Source organism: Capricornis sumatraensis, chromosome 1 (genome assembly GCF_032405125.1).
Source record: "Capricornis sumatraensis isolate serow.1 chromosome 1, serow.2, whole genome shotgun sequence".
NCBI classification, from domain to species: domain Eukaryota; kingdom Metazoa; phylum Chordata; class Mammalia; order Artiodactyla; family Bovidae; genus Capricornis; species Capricornis sumatraensis.
Window position 1 is genome coordinate 99,652,996 of NC_091069.1, and position 25,631 is coordinate 99,678,626.

General features: G+C 47.5%; 1 protein-coding gene across 35 annotated transcripts in view; it reads right to left on the reverse strand.

Annotated features, from left to right (window-relative positions):
* The window catches only part of MAP4K4 (mitogen-activated protein kinase kinase kinase kinase 4), a 146,926-nt gene that overhangs the window by 58,071 nt on the left and 63,224 nt on the right, over positions 1-25,631 (reverse strand). For all 35 annotated transcript variants that reach the window (XM_068985109.1, XM_068985291.1, XM_068985283.1 and 32 more), the window contains exon 3: positions 17,154-17,210. In XM_068985109.1, the coding sequence (XP_068841210.1) occupies positions 17,154-17,210 (57 nt within the window). The remainder of the gene's footprint in view (positions 1-17,153; positions 17,211-25,631) is intronic.

The window sequence follows — 25,631 nt, forward strand, 5'->3', positions numbered from 1 at the left end:
TCAATCAGAAAGGATGAAGAGGGCTGAGAAGGTCTCCCCGCAAGGTGTCTTGGGGACCATGGGGGAGAGGAGAGCAGTGAAGCAACAGGCAAGAACCCAGGCTGGCCTGGAACCCAAGCTCACAGAGTCAGCAGAAAAGTGACCGGTGGCTCTAAAAGAATGAACAGTCAACAGCGGTGTGACATTGAGACACCCCAGGAGCACTGGGTAAGAAGTCCCTGGTGAAGATCAGTGGCTGCAGGGACGTTCAACACCAAGGAAGACAGGATTTTTGAGAGAAGTTCCTGCAGAACACTGGGTCTCTAGTCATCAGAAGTGAGCGATATTCCTGATTTTTCTCTGGACTCTTGCAGTGAAACGGATAAGGTTAAATCAGAAAAGAAACACTTAATCATGTCCCAAACATAAGAAATTAAAAAGCCAAGGTCTGATTCCCTAGGACAGGCACCTGAGCGTCTCTTCTCGGTTCAAGGAGAAGCTCCTCCACCTGGTAGATTTCCTTCTGTGTCTGCAGCAGTTTCAGTTCAGCGCCTGCTACTTGCACGCAAGACCCCGCGAGGCTGCACGGCCAGCTTGACACCCATGGGTGAGACTGCGCTCTCAGAAGCCAGTGGGACGTCAAAGAGTACGATGAGAGCAGGGAGGGTAAATTACCACTACCTGCAGAGGCACGAATGGCTCCCACAAATGTAAGGTGATGTCAAAGAAGCAGACACAGTGTGAGCCTATGACTCTTTTTACATCGATCACAAACACAAGCAAAAATAATCATGTTAGAAGTCGGGCGAGTGGTTCCTCCCAGGGGAAGCGGATGGTAACTGGAGGGACTGCCAGGCACATTCCTGGGCTGCTACCAATGCTCTGTTTTTTCACTTAGCTGCTGACTCGTAGGTGGGGTGAGTTCAGTTTTTGGAAATGTCCTGGGTTTGTCACTTGTGCAGTTTTCTGTATGCATGTCACACTACACACACAGAGGCAAGCAGACACAGCTGTCCTTGCGAAGTGGCCGCTCCCAAGCCTCTCCACGTTGTGGCCACAACACAGCACACTAAAGAGAAAAACACCAGGCCTGAGAAGGTCTGGATGTAAGAGAAACAAGAGCAGAGAAGAAACAGCCCAGGGCTCCCGGGCCGGAGGAGATCGCCCAGCCTCCAGAGGCTCCAGACACCACACAGACCACGAAAGCGCAGACATAGGGGCAGCTGCCCCGCAGAGGCCTGTGAGCCCAGCCGCCCTAAGCTGGCACCCGGGGCCTGGACTGGGAGGGTGCCCAGCACCCCAGGTGGAGACGAGCAGCTGCCTGTCCCTTGGCTGTCTGAACAAACAGAGGGATTTACGCTGAACACCTACCTCCCAGCGGGGAGACTGAAACTTGGGGGACATGCTAGGCAGATGGTGCTTATGTGACCAGCTCCAAATAAAACCCCAGGCACTGAGTGTCCAAGGAGCTTCCCTGGTGGACAGCGCTGCCCGCGTGGTAGGCCTTCTCACTGCTGGAGGAGTTAAGCTTGTCTTTCACGATGACTTCAGGGGGCCAGGACTCCTGGAAGTCTGTGCCTGGATTTCTTCGGACTCCACCCCACACACCTCTGAGCTCTGCTGACTCTGTTTCATGTCCTTCCCTGGTTGTAAATCGCAGCTGAGGCCAGTTATAGGCTGACTCCCGAGTCCTCCTAGAGAGCCATTAAGCCTGAGGATGATCTTGAAGGCCTCTCCGATGCACATAATGTATTTTTTTTTAATGTAACTTTTTATTTTCTATCACAGTATAACCAATTATTTTGGCCAATATTTTAGCCACCTGATGCAAACAGGAGAAGACTGATGCTGGGAAAGACTGAAGGCAAAAGGAGAAGAGGGCGGCAGAGGATGAGATGGTTGGATGGCATCACGGACTCAATGGACATGAATTTATCTGAGCAAATTTCAGGAGATAGTGAAGGACAGGGAAGCCTGGCGTGCTGTAGTCCGTGGGGTCGTAGAGAGTCAGACAGGACTTAGCGACTGAACAACAGAGCTGATTAACAATGTTGCGACAGTTTCAGGTGGACAGCGACAGGACTCCGCCATACATATATTAATACACGTATCCATTCTTCCCCCAAACTCCCCTCCCATCCAGGCTACCAACTAAGGTTGAGCAGAGGTCCATGCCGATGAATATCTTTTTTAAGTAAGTTTGCTAGGAATGGAGGCAAGAAGGGGAGTGTAGAGATGAGAAGTAGAATTTTGCATTTCTAGCCCTCAAGTAAATTTAAAAAGAAAAGCTGCTGGGGAGGGAGGACAAGGTTTTTACAGAACAGTGCCCACATTTTAAGAATAGCAACTTATGTGATTGAAAAACTGCTGGGTGTTTTTTTCTTTCAATTGAACTATTTATTTTCCTTAGAAAAATGCTTTCGATTCACAAAGTGACAAGGTAGCCGTATCCGCCTGGAGATGGTTCATCAACCATTACAAAGAGCTCCCTTTCACGGCAAGCTTTATTTTACTGGGAGCTCAAGAATAGCTCCTTCTGGAGCATAATTAATCTTTCTATTCCACCCTACCTCTGAGAAGAGCCTGCATTAAAAGACTAAGTGTTTAGTAATTGTTTAAATGAATGAATTAGTGCAACTTCATGAACAGCATTTAAAGACACAAGAACAAAAGCCCAGAAACCACGGCTGACACATTCCCTTTCCAGTCCCACTGCACCTGACCAAAATCAAGAGCGCTTTTTCTTACTTCCGTTAAGAATGGATGATAATAGTTTCCTTTCCGGATTTTTTTTCCTAACCCATGCAGCGATAGAAATAATACGTATGAAAATAAGCGCTGTCTCCATTGTTATAAAAGGGAATATATATGTATGTGTGTGTATATATATGCCAACACTCAAAATGCTTTTGGAAATTCTCCTTTAAAGTTGCCGGGACATTGCAGCAAAATAGAAGCTGCGCACCACCCACGTGCAGGACTCCGTGCTAGGCCTGGAAAGGCGAGGAGAACCCTGTAACAGTCGGCTTCCACAGCATTTATAGCTCAGGACGGAATAACATTAAGCACGGAACGAGCATGAAGAAACTGCTCCCCAGGTAGCCATTAAAACAGCGCAAGGAGAGAACTCACAGGCAGGACCGAAGAGGTCGCCAAGGCCCAGACCGCGTGACTACCCCGGGGCAAAGGCGCCTCCTGAGGCAGGAGGCAGACGGATGAGGATGCTGAGGACGCGGGCCACCTGCAGAGGCCAGAGAGCAGCTGCTCAGGAGGGCAGGAGGGTGTGTCAGGTTTTCAGCGCAAGCAATGAGTGATGTTATTTTATTAACTTTAATGAGGAGAAGGGAACAAAGAAACCGCTATTTACATGCAAAAATTATACGCTGGCCACTGTGCAACTATTACGTCATTTTCATTCCGAAAAAAAGCCTATGAAGTAGGAATTATTATTCCATTTTACAGATGAGGAAACTGGAGCTTTATTAAATTTAACTCTGGGCTCTAGTCTGCCAAAGGACATTAACACTGTCTTAGAGTAAAAGCCAGGATATGACTATTACATAAACGTGGCTGACTTTCGATGAGGCTCATAAAGTATAAATTCACTTTGAAAAATATTTATGGGCCTCACATTTCTGTTCACAGGAAAAAGGAGAAAAGTAAATAAATCAATTTTATTCGTTCGGTGACCATTCTAAAAACAAAAGCCAGAAATGTACTCACTCTTTCTAACCACTAATAATTTTAAGAGACTCCTTTTCTTTCCTAGAGGGATGAAATTCAAGTGTGAAGGGCAGGTCTTACTATTATTTATTTATGATTAATGTATAATACCTATGGTTGCTTTTAACATTTTTTATTACAAAATTATGAGAACTGTAGAAAGTGGCCATACCCCCAAGTATTTTACTACAACAAAATAGTACTAGAATTTTCCTGGACAATGAAATCAATTGTTGTTGTTCAGTCACTTTGTCATGTCCAACTCTGCGACCCCATGGACTGCAGCACATCAGGCTTCCCCGTCCTTCACTATCTCCCAGAGTTTGCTCAAACCCATGTCCACTGAGTCAGTGATGTTATCCAACCATCTCATCCTCTGCCGCCCCCTTCTCCTCTTGCCCTCAATCTTTCCCAGCATCATAGTCTTTTCCAACGAGTTGGCTCTTCGCATCAGGTGGCCAAAGTATTAGACATTTACCATCAGTCCTTCCAATGAATATTCAGGGCTGATTTCCTTTCCAGTGAGTTGGCTCTTTGCATCCAGTGGCCTGAGTATTAGAACTTCAGCTTTAGCATCAGTTCTTCCAATGAATATCCAGGATTGATTTCCTTTAGGATGGACTGGTTGGCTCTCCTTGCAGTCCAAGGGACCCTCAAGACTCTTCTCCAGCACCACAGTTCAAAAGCATCAAATCATCTATGTGAGTTGGTGATGCCATCCAACCATCTCATCCTTTGTCATCCCCTTCTCCTCCTGCCCTCAATCTTTCCCAGCATCAGGGTCTTTTCCAGTGAGTGAACTCTTCGCATGAGGTGGCGAAAGTATTGGAGTTTCAGCGTCAAAATCAGTCCTACCAATGAACACCAAGGACTGATCTCCTTTAGGATGGACTGGCTGGATCTCCTTGCAGTCCAAGGGACTCTGAAGACTCTTCTCCAACACCACAGTTCAAAAGCATGAATTCTTCATGCTCAAGAACTAATACTCCTCAAGAACCAATACTATGTATCTATTACGTGTTTCTCCAGTTCAGTTCAGTGGCTCAGTCATGTCCAACTCTTTGCGACCCCATGAATCGCAGCACGCCAGGCCTCCCTGTCCATCACCAACTCCCAGAGTTCACTCAGACTCATGTCCATCGAGTCAGTGATGCCATCCAGCCATCTCATCCTCTGTCTTCCCCTTCTTCTCCTGCCCCCAATCCCTCCCAGCATCAAAGTCTTTTCCAATGAGTCAACTCTTTGCATGAAGTGGCCAAAGTACTGGAGTTTCAGCTTTAGCATCATTCCTTCCACAGAAATCCCAGGGTTGATCTCCTTCAGAATGGACTGGTTGGATCTCCTTGCAGTCCAAGGAACTCTCAAGAGTCTTCTCCAACACCACAGTTCAAAAGCATCAATTCTTCAGCGCTCAGTCTTCTTTGCCCACCAAAACCAGAACATCCTGTTCAACTCAAAGATCTGAATGCCTACAAAACATACTGGGTATCGCCTCTGGTTATCTGGCGCTAGGCAGACCCCAAGTACAGGACGCAGAGCTATACTCTCAGAGTGAACTAGGGGATATCAGAGCACAGTGTAAAGATCAGGGTGCTATTCTGGCAAGGAGCTATGGAACTCCAGGCGAGTCAATCTCCATTCTAATCATCAAGTGCTGTCATCCGTACATAAAGTCGACCTGACAAACACAAAAGATCTGAGGTACACGGTGCATCTAGTCTTAATCTTCCTCTACTTATCTACTTACGAAATAGAGAAGAACAGTACACGAACTTTCATATTTTGTAAATCCTTAGTTACATTCTTAGAGTAAATCAATCACAGATAAAAACAAATTCTATCCCCGCAAAAAAAAAAAACCAACAACTAAACCTTTACGAAAATCTCACCTTCATTTACATCCTCACCAGCAGTGGTAGCAGTAGCAGTGAAGGCGCTCAGTCGTGTCTGACTCTGTTACCTTTAAAACATTTGCTATCTTTTGTTGTTTTTTAGTTGCTCAGTCGTGTCCAACTCTTTTGCGACCCCATGGACTGTAGTCCCCCAGTCTCCTCTGTCCATGGGATTCTCCAGCAAGAATACTGGAGTGGGCTGCCATTTCCTTCTTCAGGGGATCTTCCCAACCCAGGGACTGAACCTGCATCTTCTGCAATGACAGGCAGTTTCTCTAACCCTGAGCCACCTGGAAAGTCCTGAAAACACATCCTCAGGGACCTATTTGTTGAGCAGTTTGGCCTTAACCCTAAGTTAACTTCATGTTTATTTTCAGGGAAAGGAGGATAGTGCCATTCAGAAGGAAGAAGAGTAAGTCTAGGGGAGGGATGGACTAGAAGGTTGGGATTAGCAGATGCCAACTATCAACGTATAGGATGAATATATATATGTATAACTAAGTCACTTGGCTATAAACCAGAAATTAACACAACACTACAAATCAACTACACTTACTCACAGTCCATCTATTCTTGTGGTCCCAGCCTTTGTTCCTCCATCAGATGCAAGGGAGGAGGGCATCCACATTCCAGCTGAACCTGGCACACCCAGTGCCTGGTACACGTCCTTAACAAATATCAGTCCACTTCATCCACTCTGCACTTTATCACTGAAGATGAATTCTAGTATCTTTTTAATTCTAATAGAACTTCTCAGGGAAAAAAAAAAAGGTATCCAAAATAGTACAAAGCACCCTCTGGTTCTTTTGTCAAAGGTCCATGTTTATTTACTCTACACCAGGTGGTGACTGCAGCCATGAAATTAAAAGACGCTTACTCCTGGAAGGAAAGTTATGGTCAACCTAGATAACATATTTAAAAGCAGAGATATTACTCTGCCAACAAAGGTCCATCTAGTCAATGCTATGGTTTTTCCAGTGGTCATGTATGGATCTGAGAGTTGGACTGTGAAGAAAGCTGAGCGCCGAAGAATTGATGCTTTTGAACTGTGGTGTTGGAGAAGACTCTTGAGAGTCCCTTGGACTGCAAGGAGATCCAACCAGTCCATCCTAAAGGAGATCAGTCCTGGGTGTTCACTGGAAGGACTGATGTTGAAGCTGAAACTCCAGTACTCTGGCCACCTGATGCGAAGAGCTGACTCATTTGAAAAGACCCTGATGCTGGGAAAGATTGAGGGCAGGAGGAGAAGGGGATGACAGAGGATGAGATGGCTGGATGGCATCACTGACTCAATGGACATGGGTTTGGGTAGACTCCAGGAGTTGGTGATGGACAGGGAGGCCCGGCGTGCTGTGAATCATGGGGTCACAAAGAGTCGGACACGACTGAAGTGTCCACAATGGGGGTGACATCACCCTCCAAGGCTTCCCAGGTGGCGTAGTAGTAAAGAAGCTGCTTGCCAATGCAGGAGCCACAAGAGATGTGGGTTTGATCCCTGGGTTGGGAATATTCCTTGGAGAAGGAAATGGCAGCCCACTCCAATATTTTTGCCTGGAGAATCCCAGACATAGGAGCCTTCAGTCTGTGGGGTGGCAAAGAGTCAGACACGACTGAGCATCTGAGCATTCCAATCACCCTCCAAGGGGATGAAAAGTGGTTCCAAGAGGTGGAGGGGAGAAATCTACCACTTTATGTATAAAGCACAAGATACACACACAGTACATGAGCAGATATATGCAGACTATAGTTTCCATTAGTGTGATTAGAAAGAAAAATCTTATGAGTCTTCTCAGGGAGGTGATTGTGAAATGAGGGCATGATCTGTTGGGAACACAGTGGGACTCAGTTCAGATGCTCAGTTTGTGTCCAAACCCATGTCCACTGAGTCGGCGATCTCATTCTCCGTTATCCCCTTCTCCTCATGCCCTCAGTCTTTCCCAGCATCAACGTCTTTTCAAATGAGTCAGCTCTTCGCATCAGGTGGCCAAAGTATTGGAGTTGCAGCTTCAACATCAGTCCTTCCAATGAACACCCAGGACTGATCTCCCTGCAGTCCAAGGGACTCTCAAGAATCTTCTCCAACACCACAGTGGGACTACTGGTTCTCAAAGTTACTGTCTTATTTTTTAATTAAAATAAACCAAAGCTTAATCAATTTCTAATTAACTTTCAGAGCTTTTCTTCAAGGACTTGCCTTATACCATTATCAAAATAATAACAACGATAAAGAGGTACAACTTGTAACCTTCATCGACAGAAGGCTAAGGAAGGAAGACAATCCAAATTAGGAAGCCGAAATCTAATATCAAAATCATTTAAGTTAGAAGTTACCAAGGATAAGAAAATGCCAGATAAGGAAATTCAGCATCCCACAAACTTGGCACATCAGTTTCTCTCTCAGGAGCTATGGCAAACCTAGACAGGGTATTAAAAAACAGAGATATCACTTTGCCTACAAAGGTCTGTACAGTCAAAGCTATGATTTTTCCAGTAGTCATGTATGGATGTGAGAGTTGGACCATAAAGAAGGCTCAGCACTCAAGGATAATGCTTTTGAACCTGTGATGTTGGAGAAGACTCTGGAGAGTCCCCTGGGCTGCAAGGAGATAAACCAGTCAATCCTAAAGGAAATCAACCCTGAATATTCACTGAGAGGACTGATGCTGAAGCTATAATACGTTGGCCACCTGATGCGAAGAGATAAAGACCCTGAAGCTGAGAAAGACTGAGGGCAAGAGAAGAAGAGGGCAATAGAGGATGAGATGGTTGGATGGCATCATCAACTCAATGGACATGAGTCTGAGCAAACTCCAAGAGATGGTGAAGGCATGCTGCAGCCCATAAGGTCCCAAAGACATGGACATGACTCAGCAAACGAACAACAACAAGCTGAGAAAAAGGTGGTGGTTTGTTAAGGCAAGTAAAAAACAGAAGTTAAGGGAAGAAAGAATATTTGGAGGAGCGTGCACACAGCTGTGTGAAGCTGAGAGCTGACTCTGATGCACTGACTGCTTCCCTGAGGAAGGGGACGGCCTGCGGGAGTTGCAGGTGGCAGGAAGAAGGACCAAGGAGCAAGCTATAAGGCTGCAGTATCGAAGTGTCTTCCGAACAACAGCAGAATGGAGCGAGTCCCGGTCTGCAGCACTCTCTCCCCATCTCCCTCCTGTTCTCACACGTCCATCACACCGTGCTCACCTCCAGCTGAAAACTGGTAAAGCTGGGAGCCTCACAGGGCCTTGCTTGGTCTCTGGAATGAGCGTGTGTGCTCCCTCCTGCAAGAGTGTGACCGCCCCAGCAGCAAGAATTTGTTGTCTCCTCCGTGGAGCTGGCTCAAGACGACACTCACAGTCCTGTTCCCCAGATTCGACCCACGTGGCTGACCATCAGGCGACTTCTTCTGGGGCACCTGGGTTAGTGGCTAGGCTTTACACAGCTTTACCTCTCCCATGCTCTCACTATAGGAGCATGGTGCCAAAAGTAGGGAGGGCACCCACCAAATCCTGCCAACCGGCACCCTGCACCCCAGCGCGCATTGGGCCCAGTATCCTCCCAGCCTCCAAGGAATATGTCTCATCACCAACACTCAGGTCGTCAGGACTAAGAAAAAACTCTGCTCTGGCTAAATCTACACTCTCTATCCACCCATCCTTTAAGGTCAGGATCATATCAGCTCTCCCAACAGCCTACTGAGAAGCCAGCATCTGAAATTGTTAATACTTTCAAAGGTTCCATAAGTTGAGAATCAAGAGATCTGGGCTCTAGTCCCTGTCACCTAACTAAACATGTGCTCCTGAGCATGAAGGTCAGTGTCTCCAAGCTGGAATCCTTCACTTGCAGGCCTGAGGGGGTGTCTCCTCTCCTAAGGGTTTTTGAACTTGAGGGTGCCTCGAATCCCCTGGAGGCCTTGTTAAAACCCTGACTGTTGGGCCCTAATCCAGCACTTTCAATGCAACAGTCTGGGGTAGAGCCTGAGACACTGTGTTTCTAACAAATTTCCAGGTGTGCTGCTGGAGAGAATCCACCACTTTAACCCCACCTGACGCCAGGGACCATGGGACCACTCCAGCCAGAAGACGGGACTGGGTGAGGTGATGAGCGGCAGGGAGACACTCCCCCGCCCCCGGACAGAGCACCATTCCTTCTCTCTCCAACATAAAGCACTACACACCTCTGCGTTCTCCACATCATCACAAGACGACAGACCTCCTGTGCCCAAAACAATTATTACACACACATAAGGGCACAGCGGTACTTGGGTTTAATGTGGTTCACCATCCAGACAAGCTGGCCTAAGCTTTCTAAAACTGCTTTTTGAAATATATGCCTTTTTATATAGTTTTGACTTGCAAACCATGTAAATGATTCACACATTCGAAAATTAAATCAGGAGAAAAAGGAAACCCTATGAATGAATTAAAATAGAAACTGAAGCTAGCAGCTACACACCCGGTTGATAAACCCCACGAGGAGATGAGTATTCCTAGTAACGTCTGAATATAGCACTCTGCAAATACGAAAGTCTAAGGACAAAAACAGCTTCAAACAAATAAAACTCTACTGTGTGTTCACTGCTAAGTGTTGTAATTCTGAAATGATTTTGTTTACTGAAAGTGAAAGTCGCTCAGTCAAGTCCATCTCTTTGTGACCCCATAGACAGGACACCAGGCTCCTCTGTCCGTGGAATTCTCTAGGCAAGAATACTGAAGTAGGTTGCCATTCTCTTCTCCAGCAGATCTATGTTTACTGGAGGATAAATTAAATAAGTAAATGTCATGTTTTATTAGGAACTAAGAGTTTTCAGTCTAGGCAAAGAGAAAACTATAAAATACACAAGATTTTAGAAATTAAGGGAAAAAATGATTCTGAAAAATATACTCCCAAACTCTATCTACTGAGAGGGTCTAGAAGCAAAAAGGGCTTTCCTGGTGGCTCAGATGGTAAGGAATCTGCCTACAATCCAGGAGAACCATGTTAGATCCGTGGATGGAGAAAATCCCTTGGAGAAGGGAATGACTATCCCCTGGAGGAGGAAATGGCAACCCACTCCAGTACTCTTGCCTGGAGAATTCCATGGACAGAGGAGCCGGGCGGGCTAGAGTCCATGAGGTCGCAAGGAGTCGGACACGATTAAGCAAAGACACAAGGTGACACACACAGGAAAGCAGAAAATCTCTGCAGCAATAACCCCACTGAGCGTCCAGATGCTGGTTTCTGAGCACATTTCCCAACTGAAAGGAACTAAGGCTCCTAAGAGGAAGGGACTTGCATTCTGGAAGATGAGCCTCAAATACCTACTTGTCCCAAAAGACAAGGAAATATTCAAAAACTACCAGGGCCGTGTCAAGGGGCTGCAGAAGGCAGTCTTTAAAGAGCTCCCCTGACTAGATGTGGCATGCTTTCATTAGATGATAATAACAGCAGCTGCAACTGATGGATACACATTAAAGAAATATTAATAAAACTGCCTACGTCCATAGCAATATCTAGAAGAAAGAAGACAAGAAAGGGTGGGGTAGGTAAGAAAGGAAACTCTTCTTTACAGACTGATGCATGCTAAGAAGCCTGGAAGATAGAATCTGAACGTCAGCACTTGGCAGTCATATTAACACAGTATCTACATGTACATTACTTCCATGGACTGTAGCCAACGGCACGGGGAACTCTGCAGTCACCTCTTCCATCAAAACGGCTTCACTAACGATCAGGATGGACGTGCCCCCTGAGGTCTGCAACAGGAAGACCCAACACCACCAAGGTGTTCCTGTCAAAAACACTTATTCTACATCTAATTAAGTTTACAGGAGACACAGGAGGAGGAACAAGTTAAGGCACAACATGAGGGAACTATCAGACAAATCCAGAACGGGAGCTACTCTACCAAACACGTGGCTGGGCTCTTCCAAAAGTCAATTTCTCTAAAAAAAAAAAGAAAAAAAAAGTAGGAGGGACTGACCTAGATTAAAAGTGACTTAAGAGATAAGCTAACCAGTGTGTGTGTACACACCATATCTTCCTTATCCATCCATCTATCAATGGATATACATACCCCCCCACACACACACGTATACACACAATGGAATATTACTTGACCATAAAAAAGAATGAAATAATGCCATTTCCAGCAACATGGATGGACCTAGAGATTATCACACTAAGTGAAGTCAGACAGAGAAAGACAAGCATCATATGATATGACTCACAGGTGAAATCTTTTTTAAAAAATGATACAAATGAACTTATTTACAAAACAGACTCAAGGACATAGAAAACAAACTTACAGTTACCAAAGAGGGTTGAGGGGGATGATAAATTAGATGGTGGGGAGTGACCTAAACACACTACAATACACAAAACAGCTGAAAAACAAAGACTTCCTGTATAGCACAGGGCACTATGCTCAGTATTCCATAATAACCTATAATGGAAGAGAATCTGGAAAAGAATATGTATGTATGTATAATTCGGGCTTCCCTTGTGGCTCAGACGGTAAAGCGTCTTGCCTATAATGCGGGAGACCCAGGTTCGATCCCTGGGTCGGGAAGTTCCCCTGGAGAAGGAAATGGCAACCCACTCCAGTATTCTTGCCTGGAAAATTCCCCACGGAGGAGCCCCATAGGCTACAGTCCATGGGGTCACAAAGAGTCTGACATGACTGAGCAACTTCACTTCACTTCGTGTGTAACTGAACCACTTTACTGTACACCTGAAATTAATACATTATGAGTTAACTATACTTCATTTTTTTTAAAGATATTTTAAAAAGAGGTAAGACAACCAAATGTAATGCACAAACCTCCACTGGACCATGATTGGAAAAAAAATAGTTATAAAAACATCCTTGGCATAATTGAGTATATTTGAAATAGACCACATTAGGTGACAATCTGAAATGATTCATCCTCTCAAGTGGTATTTTGATTATGGCTGTATTTTAAGAGAAGTGTGCTCAAGTATTTACAAGCACTGTGTCTTGGTATCACAACACAGACATACCACACACACAAATGAAATGCTAAAAGTTGCTGAATTCAGCGAAGGGGTAAAGAGTTCATTTTCTGAACAGTGCTGTAATTATGAACATTTTCATAATAAAAGTTGGTTGCATATTATTTAAATAAAAACATAAATTTCACTTCTTAGAAACAAATCCTAAAGAATTTACGGACCCCAAGTTGAGAATTACTGATTTAGATAATTCTTTTGTTTGTTTACCTTCCAGAGTAAACAAGAGGTACCTCAACTGCAAGAGACAAACTAGCAGGCTCTTGTGTGTAATAGGACTAATGCAAGTGTGACATGAAGACGCAGGACTGGATGGTGTGGGGTGCGGGGTTGGGGATGGAGGCTGCAGTGAGCCTCCTGAGGCTCAGACTCTCCCTGCTGCAGCCTTTAGGACTGTAACCAGAGAGCTGGTGTATTTTACAATATGAAAGAAGGCAACTAAAATTGCAAAACCTTTGTAAACATAACCATTTGTGCTTAAATAGCAGGGTTTAAAGGGGACTTCCCCGGTGGCGCTACTGATAAAGAACTCTCCTGCGGATACAGGAGAGGCAGGTTCAATCCTTGGGTCAGGACGATCCCCTGGAGGGCATGGCAACCTACTCCAGTATTCCTGCCTGGAGAATCCAATGGACAGAGCAGCCTGGCGGGCTACAGTCCATGGGGTACCAGAGTCGGACACACCTGAGTGACTAAGCACACACAGGGAGCTAACACCCCACACGTGAGTCAGCATGGCACGTGGGGTTTTAAAGGGCAATGATTTCCCACTAAACAAAAGGTATAAAAAATTGACATATATATATATATATAAAGACACAAGGATTGAAATGAAGGGGCTATCAAGAATTCAAAAAGCCAATTCAACCAATTCAAGTAACCCTCAAAATGAATCACACCACACACACACACACACACGCACACACAACCTGTCACAATGGGGAATTCCAAATAAGCTCTGTGACTGGATCAGTGCCGACCCTCCGTGGCTCACCCTGGATCTAAGCCATGCAGGCAGACACGCGTGCTATACTCTAACACTGGAGTCCAGGTCAGTTCTGTGCAGGACTTTAGTTGCGACACTGTACTACAGTTATGCAAGATGTTACCCTTGCAGAAAACTGAGTGCAAGATACGTGGGACCTCCTTGAACATTTTTCTGCAAATTCTTGTGAATCTGTAATTATCACGAAAGTTATGCATTGTAGATCTCACGGCCTGGTCTTGTCCTGTTTGAACACACCCTTCAAAACCTCTCCACCACCAATCAGATATATGACACGCTTTCTTTAGAAAGAACTCTTTCAAATCCTAAAGAAAAGCAATTCTTAAAAAAAAAAAGAGCTCAAGCTCTAGAAGAAACATAAAGACATGTGTCCAGCAAACAAAGGGCTCCCTCCCAGACCCCTCAGTCTCCCAGAAAGCACCAGGGCCAAGTGGGGGTTCTCGATTTGCTTTGGTTTCCAGGGTCACACGGTCGAGGGCAGCCAGCCGGGAGGGCTCATTCAGGGCTGAGGACAGCTGACAGCTGGGGACAGCACCACCCCCGCCCACCCGCTCCCCACAGCTGCTGCTCCTCTGGCCTTTAGAGGGCCTGAGCAAGAAGCTGGAGCCTACCAACCGCCTCTCAGTGTCACTCAAGGAACAGGCTCGACAGGTGGGGCCAGTCTGGGATTCTCCCTAAGGATCAGCACCCACACCTTTTTGCTCCCGAGATGAGACTAAGTGCACTCAGAAGTCAGGCAGGACCCTGCTCTCAACCAGAACCCTCTCCCACAGCCCCTCCTGCTGGAGCCGGAAGCAGAAACGCCAGCTGCCAATTCTCCCTCCTGCTCCCAATGCTTGGCAAGAAGGGCAGGGCGGTGGGCCCCTGGAAGCAAGGTTTGGGGGGTATGCTCCCCAGGGCGCCAACCGCACCAGCTCTCCACCCACCATCACATTTGCTCACAGGTCAGAGGTCACTCTGGAGAGATGTCACTGCATGAACACAGCACACGAGAAATGTTACTGAGAGGCAACATGGCAAATGGTTGGTTGGGTTTTTATCTGCTCTGAAGACTCACCATCTGGTTTTCATTTCACCTGAACACATGGGTTTTGCATAATTATTATTAAAGGAGTCTTGAAAATGCATTTATCCAATGCTGCCTGAGTTTTTCAGGCAAGGAAATACCTTTTGTATGTGCTGTGCTGTGCTAAGTGGCTTCAGTCGTGTCTGACTCTCTGCAATGCTATGGACTGTAGCCTGCCAGGCTCCTCTGTCCATGGGATTTCCCAGGCAAGAATACTGGAGTGGGTTGCCATGCCCTCCTCCAGGGGATCTCCCTGACCCAGGGCCTAAACCCACGTCTCTTGCATCTCCTGCGTTGGCAGGCGGGTTCCTTACCACTAGCACCACCTGGGAAGGCCCTACCTTTCGCATGCAACTCACCCCAAGTGTCTGGTACACACACGGGTCCGTGTTTTAGAGCAGGGCTCAGAGTGGTGAGGAGATGCACAGGGCACCAACGATGATGACGGCTACACGGGGGAAGGAGAGGGACTTACTGTACCCTTTACTTTCCCTTATTTTACACTTTACAACAAACAAACCAACAAGAAACAACCGTTCCTTGCACAGAAACAACGTGCAGTGTACACTGCGGGGATGAAGAGGATGCCTCAGCGCAGACAGGCTCACGACAGCTCCCAGAGATGGCGGCCAGGGCAGCGTGGGCTGAAGCCAGCGAAGAGTCTCAGCTCTCAGGCGGGTGGCAGATGCCTCACAGAATTTCCAGAGATGATGTCTACAACGGTACCCAGAGTCTGCCCACAACCAAGTCAGGAAGGGCACGGGTAAATGTCAGAGGTTGGAGATGCACCAGGCAGCGTGAACAGCCTGGCGGGAAGGGGCCCCACTGGTCTGTTCAGGGGGCACCTCATCAGTAACCTGCTGTGCCATTTCAATCACAGCTCCTTCGCCACTCTGTGATCTTAAAATTAACATTTAACTGGATCACTAGAACACAACAGAAATCAACTAGGAGGTTACAAGAATCCTCTGGCCAGCCAAACAAGGGTATTTTTTATAATATATGAAAAAAAAAAAAAAAACGACAGTGGGATTTCCTGGGCTATTCAGAGGTTAACACACTGCACTTTCAATGCAGAGGTCATGGGTTTGATCCCTGGTTGGGGAAGTAAGATCTCAAGTGCTGCAAAGGGCAACCAAAAATTTAAAAAGAGAGAGAGAGAAGAGAGCAGTCACTGCATCAAACACCACATCTTCACATACTTCTGTAAAGTTCTCCCAACTGCCTGGTGGTCGGTCCAGAGACGACATTTTCTAATTCTCACTTAAGCAATCCACATGCTGGCAATGAGCGTGACTAGAGACGGAGGGGAGAAGAAGGCAGAGGAGGGGACCTTCCAGGTGATCAGCTGCACACCCGGGACCACTTTAGCCATCTTCTCCCTCAACGGGCCCCACACTTGGGGAGATTACAGCTTGAGTTAGACACCTCGAATCCCCATGGTTTCTGGTTAGCTTACTCTATAATCTGTACTCTGTGATGTAAATCTCACTCATAATTCTCTCTCTGAATGTCGCTCAGTCGTGTTCGACTCTTTTGAGACCCCAGGGACTGTAGCGCACCAGGCTTCTCTGTCTGCGGAATTCTCCAGGCAAGAATACTGGAGTGGGTTGCCACTCCCTTCTCCTTCCCACCTAGGAAACAAACCCAGGTCTCCTGCATCTGCACTGCAGGCAGCGTCTTTACCATCTGAGCCACCAGAGAAGCCCCTATTCATAACTAAGCCAAGTTAAACGCAATCACGAGAGGACAAAGTTTCAGATGAAAATTTAAAAGAAGATGGATTTGGCTCATTATACCCCATGGTTACTTTTATAAATTGAACATGGACTCACGCCTATGTGCACACGATCACACACGGGCACATACACACTTACCTTTCATTGGCGTTCACTTCTCCTCATTCCCATCCAAAGCTACACAGTAAAATCCTCATGTGGCCATTCTGAAAACTATTTTTTGCTACTAAATTTTGCCAACAATCTGCTCAGCATTCTAGCAGATGTTTCTGTTTGCAAACCTCTGGGAACTTGGCTGGGATCTGTTTTCTTTCCCCCATGTCAAAAATAAAAGAAATGGCCCAAATGTGGCCCAATACCCCAGAGAACCTCTTCTCCACCCGCCCCCTCAACCTCCCTACTCATATGACCTCCGTGATGACTTCTCAAATCTTTTCCATTAGAGAAGATGTTTCCAATTATGGTCCATTATGCTGCCAAGGATGACATCATTCCAATGTGCTCTTTTTTTTTTTCCTTAAGAAAACGCTACTGATTCTTAGTTACTTGGGACCCATCTGCAACAACTTAAGCCAGCTTGTCTGCTGAGCCTTCTGAACCCACAGTGTCACATGAGGGTAATTTGCTCAAGATCGATTCTCCAAACAGAACAACTCCTCTTCAATAGGGGGAGGCTGAAGGGGGACGGGGGGATCCTTGTGTTTTATCTAAGGATTTATTTGAAAACATCTGTGACCCAACCTTACCTCGGTAACATCCATAACTTTGATGGCTGCCAGCTGACCTGTTTTAACATGTCGACCCTGAAAAACAGAAAAAAAACAAAGATAATTGGCACAAACGCTCTGCACCATGATGAGAACAGAATGGCTGAAGTTTCGACAAATCACCTCTTCTGAGCTTTTTCCCCAAAAGTGATGATGACCAAGCCCCAGGCTCTCCCAAAAGAACCATATGGTTCTATTGGTTTGTAAGACTTCATGAACCACACTGAATGAACCAAACAAGCAGCATAACAAACAACTTTTGATAAAAAAATATCAATTCCCTCCTTTCCTGGGTTTTATTTACATATCATTACCTTTCAATCAGAACATCTTAAACCTTTCCTTCCATACCTCAGGTTGATCAGTCTTTTCTTCTCAACATTCCACATGAAGGAAATAACCAAAAAACAAACAAAAAAAAGGTCTAGATATCATACTGCCATCTGGGAAGCCCAGATATTATACTATTTACCATCAAAAATGGGTAACAGTCTTCTTCTGCTGATGCGCCCCCAAGAGCACCTGATTTTCCAAGAGGTTACGGAGAACCTTCCCGGACACGTTCCTGTGGTCCCCATGCAGGGAGGCTGCAGCACGGTTACTCAGAACAAGGATGGGGGCGGGGGTGCATGCAGAGATGGGGTGCAGAGAGAGCACCGCCTTACAGCTGTGTCACAATTCCTGGCCCAGGACATAAACATTTGTTACTCATGTATCACGAGTGTCTCAGACAAGCTAGACGCTACTCTCCTATCCCCTGCCCTGACGAGGAGCCTCCTCGCCATTGGTTCTCCTCCCATCCCTCTCAGCCCTGCTCTGCGGGCATCTCCCCAGCCAGCAACAATGTGCTGCCTCGACACCATGAGGCCCTCTCCTTAAGGGCTTTGCAGAAGACGGTCCTTCTGCCGCAAATGTGAAACAGAAGGCAGGACCTCAGAGTTTCCAAGAGGCTGCCTCACTGTGGCCTCGTGATGGAAAGAGTTATGAACTTTAGAACTTGAAACCCGAGAGGGGAAGCTCTCCATTTATTCTGGAAAGCTTGGGCAGGGACTCAAATTCCAACTCGGACAAAACAACTCCATGAAAATGACACTGAATTACCACTGAGTCTCAGCTCTCTGCGGTCTCAGCAGGATGGGGTCCAGCAGTCCCTCTCTGCGCAGGGCTGGGGACAGCTTGGATGCAGGGAAGCCAGACACACAGAGCCCAAAGGCCCGGAGCCTCCCTCCAACATCCCCCACCTCACCCCGACCTGAGCCACTGTCTTAGATGTCTGCAGAAGCCCCACCTCTGCAGTGGCACGGGCCAGGGAGGGAAGAGCACTCCTCGTGGGCCAGTCAGTCCCAGGAGCCCTGCTTCCAGTCTTGTCACCCAATCCCACTGCCAGCCCCCCAGTGCCCTTTGCGTCATCAGCCTCACGCTCCCATCACATCCTCCTGTGTCCAACACAGCCCAAGGACAGGCTGCCACAGCTGTTGGTGTTTAGTCACTTCAGTCATGTCTGACTTTGTGACCCCGTGGGCTGCACCCCGCCAGGCTCCTCTGTCCATGGGATTTCCCAGGCAAGAATCCTGGAGTGGGTTGCCATTTACTTCTCCAGGGATCCTCCCGACCCAGGGATTGAATCTGGGTCTCCTGCGTTGCAGGCAAATTCTTTACCATCTGAGCCACCAGGGGAACACAGTTGGGTGACCCACAATCCCAGCCCCATGCTGTACATGATGTGACCTGAGGGGCTGTCTCCCCCTTGGAGGTAGACGGTGGACCCTGACAGTGTGTCAGGGAACTGGGCTTAGAGGCCATGACTGACTACCTGCCCAAACACCATTCAGCGTCGGTTGACGTATCCACCTTTTGACTCTCACCCGAGGGTTCCGGGCTCTGGAAGCTCAGCCCCTCCGGAGCGTGGTGCCCACAATAGACACGCAGAGCCAATGACCCTCTCTGGCTGCAGGACAGGGCACCCAGCATGGGCACCATGGCCGTGCCCACACAAACGGCCCCCTCTGTCGGCAGAGTGACAGTGCTGCCCGTGTCATGGGGGTGTCATGGGAAAAGATGATGGAGGGGCAAAAGCAGCACTCAGCACAGGGCCAAAGGCAGCCCCGGTGATCAAGTACAGCTGGACCTTGTTCCCCACTAGCGACAGAAGACTAATTTACCAGCAGAGACTCAGCAGCCAGGTGGCCATGACCACACGGTCCTGAAGCCAAGTCATAATTTCCGAGAATCCAAGTAGAAAGAGGAGAGCTTAAGAGGACAGAGAACTCTCCAGGCCCTTCCATGTAAGGGACACCAAGATCAGCTCCTCCTCACCAGGTGGCCCTCAAAACTGGCCACACAAGCCTGTTATTCTTCCTGCAACGGTGTGCTCAGTTGGCCAGTCATGTCCAACTCCGTGTGACCCCACGGACTGTACCCCACCAGGCTCCTCTGTCCGTGGGATTCTCCAGGCAAGAATACTGGAGTGGGTCGCCATTCCCTTCCTTCTCCAGGGATCTTCCTGTCCCAGGGATCGAACCCAGGTCTCCTGCCCTGTAGGTCGATTCTTCACCCACTGAGCCATCGGGGAACACGCTCCTGCAGTGGAGCTGCTTCCACACAACTGGCAGTGCAGAAGCCAAAAATAAAAGCTGGCTGTCAGTCCCTGGCCTCCTCTCTCCCGTGAGAAATCAGGAAAAGCTGAGGAAAGAACACCCCAGAAGAACCCTCTCTGGAATGTGAAGGCGAGTGTGAGCAAAGTTCAAGCCTCTCATCCACAGATTTGGGAAACTAAAATGTGTTTTTCTTGGTTCCTTCTTTTATCTCACAAATTTTCTTTCAATAAATATTGGAGATCAGAATGCTTTTGCTTTCTGTTGAGTTTAATTTGAGACAACTTTACAGATTAACCGCCTGAAACTGACCTTCTATTTGCTTAAGAGCAAAGCCCATCATCGGGCTTCCCTGCTGGCTCAGACAGTAAAGAATCTGCCTGCAATGCAGGAGACCTGGGTTCAGTCCCTGGGTTGGGAAGGTCCCCTGGAGGAGGAAGCGGCAACTCACTCCAGTATCCTCGCCTGGAGAATCCCATGGACAGAAGAGCCTGGCGGGCTACAGGCTGACAAAAGAGTCGGGCACAACTGAGCGATCGAGCACAAAAAGCCCATCAGCACCAACCTAGGCAAGCAGAGGGTGGCCTGCTCTTAGCAACAGGCCAGGATGTGAGCTGCAGGCTGAGGGGACAGCCCACCACCCTTGTGCAGGGAGGCGGGGGGGCCTGCTGAGAGGGCTGCAAAACGGTCCACAAGAAGGAGCATTACGCAGTGACAGAGAAACACTGCAGTCTGTAGCGGAAACACTCAGCAAACAGGACAGGGTGACACGAAGGACCTTTAAAGGTGGAGTCAGATGGGACACACTGTGGGGCCAGTGGTGGAGACCCCGAGGACTGCCTGGTAAGCCTGAAGATTTCAGGGGGCAGGAAGGGTCCCCTTGAGATGTGAGCCGCAGACCATCCTCACCAAATCCCAGAAAGGAGCACACGTGCAAGGGTCACCAGGCCAAGGGAGAGGAGAGAGCCCAAAGACTCAGACCAAACCCAAGAATCCTCTAAGAGAGGTGCAGGAATCCACGGCTAGCAATCCTTACGCATTCTGACTTTTGAAAATCGCTTCTCCACGCTTGCATGAAAAAGCCCAAATTCAAGTTCTCATATCCTCTCTGCTATTTATTACCATAAAGATACACACCCGTCTTAGCTGAGGTCTTGATATGGGACGGTCAGACTTAGAACAAACGAGCTCTAACAAACGTTGATTATGTTTACCACAGAAACAGAACTATGTTCTGAAAGGTCCAGAAGCTCAAAGGACAGGCAAGCCTAGTTCATCAAAACGGTTGATGAACAGATGAGAAAGTCAACCCACAGTGCAAACAGGAGACGATCCAGGGGCTCACCTGCCGTGTCTTCTCTCCCCAGATGTCTCACTCCTAAGAATTCCAGCTGTGAACGGGAGACGCACCCGGCAGGGCACAGGGAATCTCTAGGGCAGTGAGAACCCTCTGAACAATACTCTGATGACAGACTCATGTCACCACATAGCTGTCCAAACTCACAGATTGTACAACACCGGGAGTGAACGCAGTGTAAAGTGAGAGATTACAATGTATCAACGCAGGTCCCTCAGCCTTAACAGCTGCGGTGGGAGGGGAGCGCCGATAATGGGGAAGGGGTATGTATGTGTGAAACAGGTATACCTGTACCTTCCTCTCAATCTGCTGGGAACCTAAAACTGCTCTAAAAAAAAAAAAAAGTCTTAAAAAAAATGTTTTAATTCTAAGGATAATTCCCCCTCACATGCCCTTACTTTAAAGGGCTAACATGAAACCTAGCTGACCATGTGATGGGCGGCAAGAGCTCAGCGCCCAGCGCCGCATTGACCACTTTCTAAGGCTCCATGTCCATCCACCCCCAAGCCAAGACCAGCCTGGTTGGTTCTGCACTGAAAACCCCCAAACCACACCCCACATATGAGTGCTCTTTTCCAGGAAGAATCTGCAAAAAAACCAAAAACAAAATGCAAGAGAGGAAGAGGGCATATTACCCAAACAGCATCCCCAAGCCACTTGAGGCAAGGCACCAAGGAATTAACTTGGGAGAGAGACAGCTCAGGGCCCTTTGGGAAGAAGCGCAGACGCCTGAACACCTCCTGACACCAGAGCAGGTAAGGGCAGCAGGACCCACTGCACACGCTTTCTCACCACAGTGCTCAAAGCCCAGAGCCACAGTGAGGTGGGCGCGGCGGCCCTGTAGCTGCCGTCTGTTGTGATCACGACCTGTCCATCCACCTCATCCTCTGTTCCACGCTCAGGGCTGTGGATGAGCAGGAAAACTGAGGAAACACAGGAAAATGTAAGTGTCATGCGGTCAAGAACCGTGATTTAATAAGAAAACCGAGCTTCTATTCCTGGAAAATTAAAAGCCCTCCACAGAGACTTCTAAATTCTACAGGAATCCTAAAGGAAATCAACCCTGAATATTCACGAGAAGGACTGAGACTGATGCTGAAGCTCCAATACTCTGGCCACCTGATGCAGATAGCTGACTCACTGGGAAAAACCCTGATGCTGGGGAAGGTTGAGGGCAGGGGGTGACAGAGGATGAGACAGTTAGATAGCAGCACCAACTCAAAGGACATGAATCTGAGCAAGCTCTGGGAGAGAGTGGATGATAGAGGAGCCTGGCGTGACGCAGTCCATGGGGTTGCAAAGAGTCAGACGTGACTTAGCGACTGAACAACAACAGAATTCTGCTCGACTTAGGCTGGAGGTGCCACAAGGAGAACAATGCTCTCTTTAAAGAAATTTATGCCTCAATAGCAGAGAATGTGCTGGAGAAGGAAATGGCAACCCACTCCAGTGTTCTTGCCTGGAGAATCCCAGGGACGGGAAAGCCTGGTGCGCTGCTGTCTATGGGGTCGCACAGAGTCAGACACAACTGAAGTGACTTAGCAGCAGCAGCAGCAGCAGCAGACAATGTGCAGACTTCTGACTTCTACAAAAACTAAAACAGCCAAAACCGACAGCACAGTGAGCCCCAGCGCCCACTCGTAATGAATGGGAGGGCAACGAGTGAGAGGCCCGTCGCACAGCTGAGCTGGCAGGTAGTGAAATAATTTATGCACCACGTCTTTTTTTTAAGAGACTGATCTGGATGGAAATCTTCCTAAAGCCTGAAATCCTGAGTACATTAAAGATGCTTTTCTTAATGGCTCAGGGAAATCATTATGAACATCAATTACTATCCTGTCCTTGCAATTAAGTGAGAGCCACAGGGAATATTACGTCAGGCAGGAATACTTCAGCAAAGAAAAGGCCCAGTCATCTGGGCTCTGCAGGCCTGTTCGGTCACTTTCAGCTGTGTTCTAGAACAGACGTGGGGTGGGGGCTGGCCAGACAGCAAGCTAAGTTCCAGTTACGTGAGCTATCGCTGGAGCAAACACCTCCTTCAGTTGCCAAGTGGAGACAGCCTGGATGTGCATGGAGTGAAAGGGCCAGAGGGAGGAGACAAGTGTCCTGGGAGGTGAGGAGGGATGTGTGTGTGTACACACATGTATATGTGTGTGTGTGTGTGTGTGTGTGCGTGTGTGTCTGTGTGCGCGCACGTGTGCATGTGTGTGTGAGTCTGTGCGTGTGCCTTCGTGTCTCTGTGTCCGGGCAGTGGGTCAGGTGGGAAGAGAGGGCAGCTGCTCTATAAAAACGCCTGGTGTCTGGCAACTCCCTGGTGGCACACTCCATGCTCCCAGTACAGAGGGCTGGGTTCTATCCCTGCTTAGGGAACAAGATCCCACACGCCAGCGCACAACCAAGAGTTCGCATGCCGAGTCGCTCGGCCGTGTCCAGCTCCGCAACTCCGTGGACTGCAGCCCCACCAGGCTCCTCTGTCCATGGGATTTTCCAGCAAGAATCCTGGAGTGGGTTTCGCCATTCCTCCTCCAGGAGATCTTCCCGACCCAGGAATCGAAGGCTCGTTTGCTGCTTCAGAAGGCAGGTTCTTTACCACTGAGCCACCCGGGAAGGCCCAACATACACTACACACTTGGGCTGAGCTGCCTTTCCTCAGCGCACCAGAAATACCCAACTGACTTCAGACTGAACAACTTTAAAAAGGATTTAACAGCACAGGATGAACACACACACACAACTCCAAACCCTTTACTGGGGGCCAATCTCTGTATGAAGTTACCTTCTACCTCAGTCACTAACAGAAAAGGCACCCTATTCCACAGGTGAGCAGAGCAGTCAAAACTCTGGAAACGCGACACCTAACATCCATCACAGGACTCGGACAAGATAAATTCAAACACCATCCTCCTGAAGGTGACGTGATCCTGCAGTGTATAAAAGACAAGACACCAAAGGAGACGGCCACGACCCATAAAACACATACTCCCTTACCGACAGGCTCTCACAGGAAGAGCTGCATATAAAATATATTATTTTCCTATGTGCTGATTGTCTGAAGCTACTAAGAATAATAAGTTCCTCTTTCTCTACTTTCCTATACTATCAGTATTTTTATGATTAAAATGTCTGTTAATTTTTTAAAGAAGTAAAGAAAACTATTTTTTCATTAGTTGTTTTATTTCACATACAAAGATGTTTGTTGTTGTTAAGTCGTGTCTCACTCTTTGTGACCCCATGGACTGCAGCGTGCCAGGCTTCCCTGTTCTTCATTATCTCCCAGAGTTTGCTCAAACTCATGTCGTCCATTGATTCAGTGATGCCATCCAACCATCTTATCCTCTGTTGTCCCCTTCTCTTTTCCTCAATCTTTTCCAGCATCAGGGTCTCTTCCAATGAGTCAGCTCTTCGCATCAGGTGGCCAAAGTACTGGAGCTTCAGCATCAGTCCTCCCAGTGAATATTCAGGGTTGATTTCCTTTAGGATTGACTGATTTATCTCCCTGCAGTCCAGGGGACTCTCCAGAGTCCTTCGGCACTATGCTTTCTCCATGGTCCAACTCTCACATCTGTAACCTGACTCCTGGAAAAACCGCAAGTTTGACTAGATGGACCTTTGACAGCAAAATGATGTCAAATGAATAGCACTTGATATATATGTATACCAAATACATGTATCTAATCAGATACTGATGTATTTTTCTTACTTCAAGTCAAGTTCTTTTACTTCAATTGCTGCAAGAGTAATGATCCATGTTTATAATTCTTTGTGTGAACACCTCTCTCCAACCTTCCCTCGACCAAAATGCAGGGTAACCCATACTCCTCTGTTTCAAATTAGGGCTTATTATCTCTTTTCTTGGTAAAGAACCCACCTGCCGACGCAGGAGATGTTGAGAGACCAGAGTTCAATCCCTGGGTCAGGCAGACCCCCTGGAGGAGGGAATGGCAACCCACTCCAGTATTCTTGCCTGAAAAATCCCATGGACAGAGGAGCCTGGTGGGCTACAGTCCATGGAGTCACAAACAGTCTCACACGACTGAAGTGACTCAGCCTGCACGCACTGCTCGGCACAGCAGCTGACCGCTTAGAACAAAAGAAGAGACAGGATTCTGTGTCCTCTTCTTCCTTCTCCCACCAGGACCCCAACCCCTTCAAGATGTTTTCCGACATTTCTCCCCTGTGACTTCACAATACACACAATGTTTCGAATTACACCCACAGAGTCATTTCAATATTGAAATAATACTTTTAAGCATCATTAAAGCACTCAAACTGAGCTCCTGTCACTGGCTTAGAGTAAAAGGTTGGAAGTTTCAGACACAAAGTCCAAAGGCAAGAGGTTACGTGATGCAAGGGACTCTGTTCCATTCTGGGCTCCTGCTCCGCCCACGGACCTTCCCAGTCCTCACTAACCCAACCTTCAATTAAGGCTTTCAAATTGTTCCTTGCTGTTCCTCAGCCCTTCAAGACGCTGACTCCAAAATAACACGGCCCTTGAGCCTGGATGTA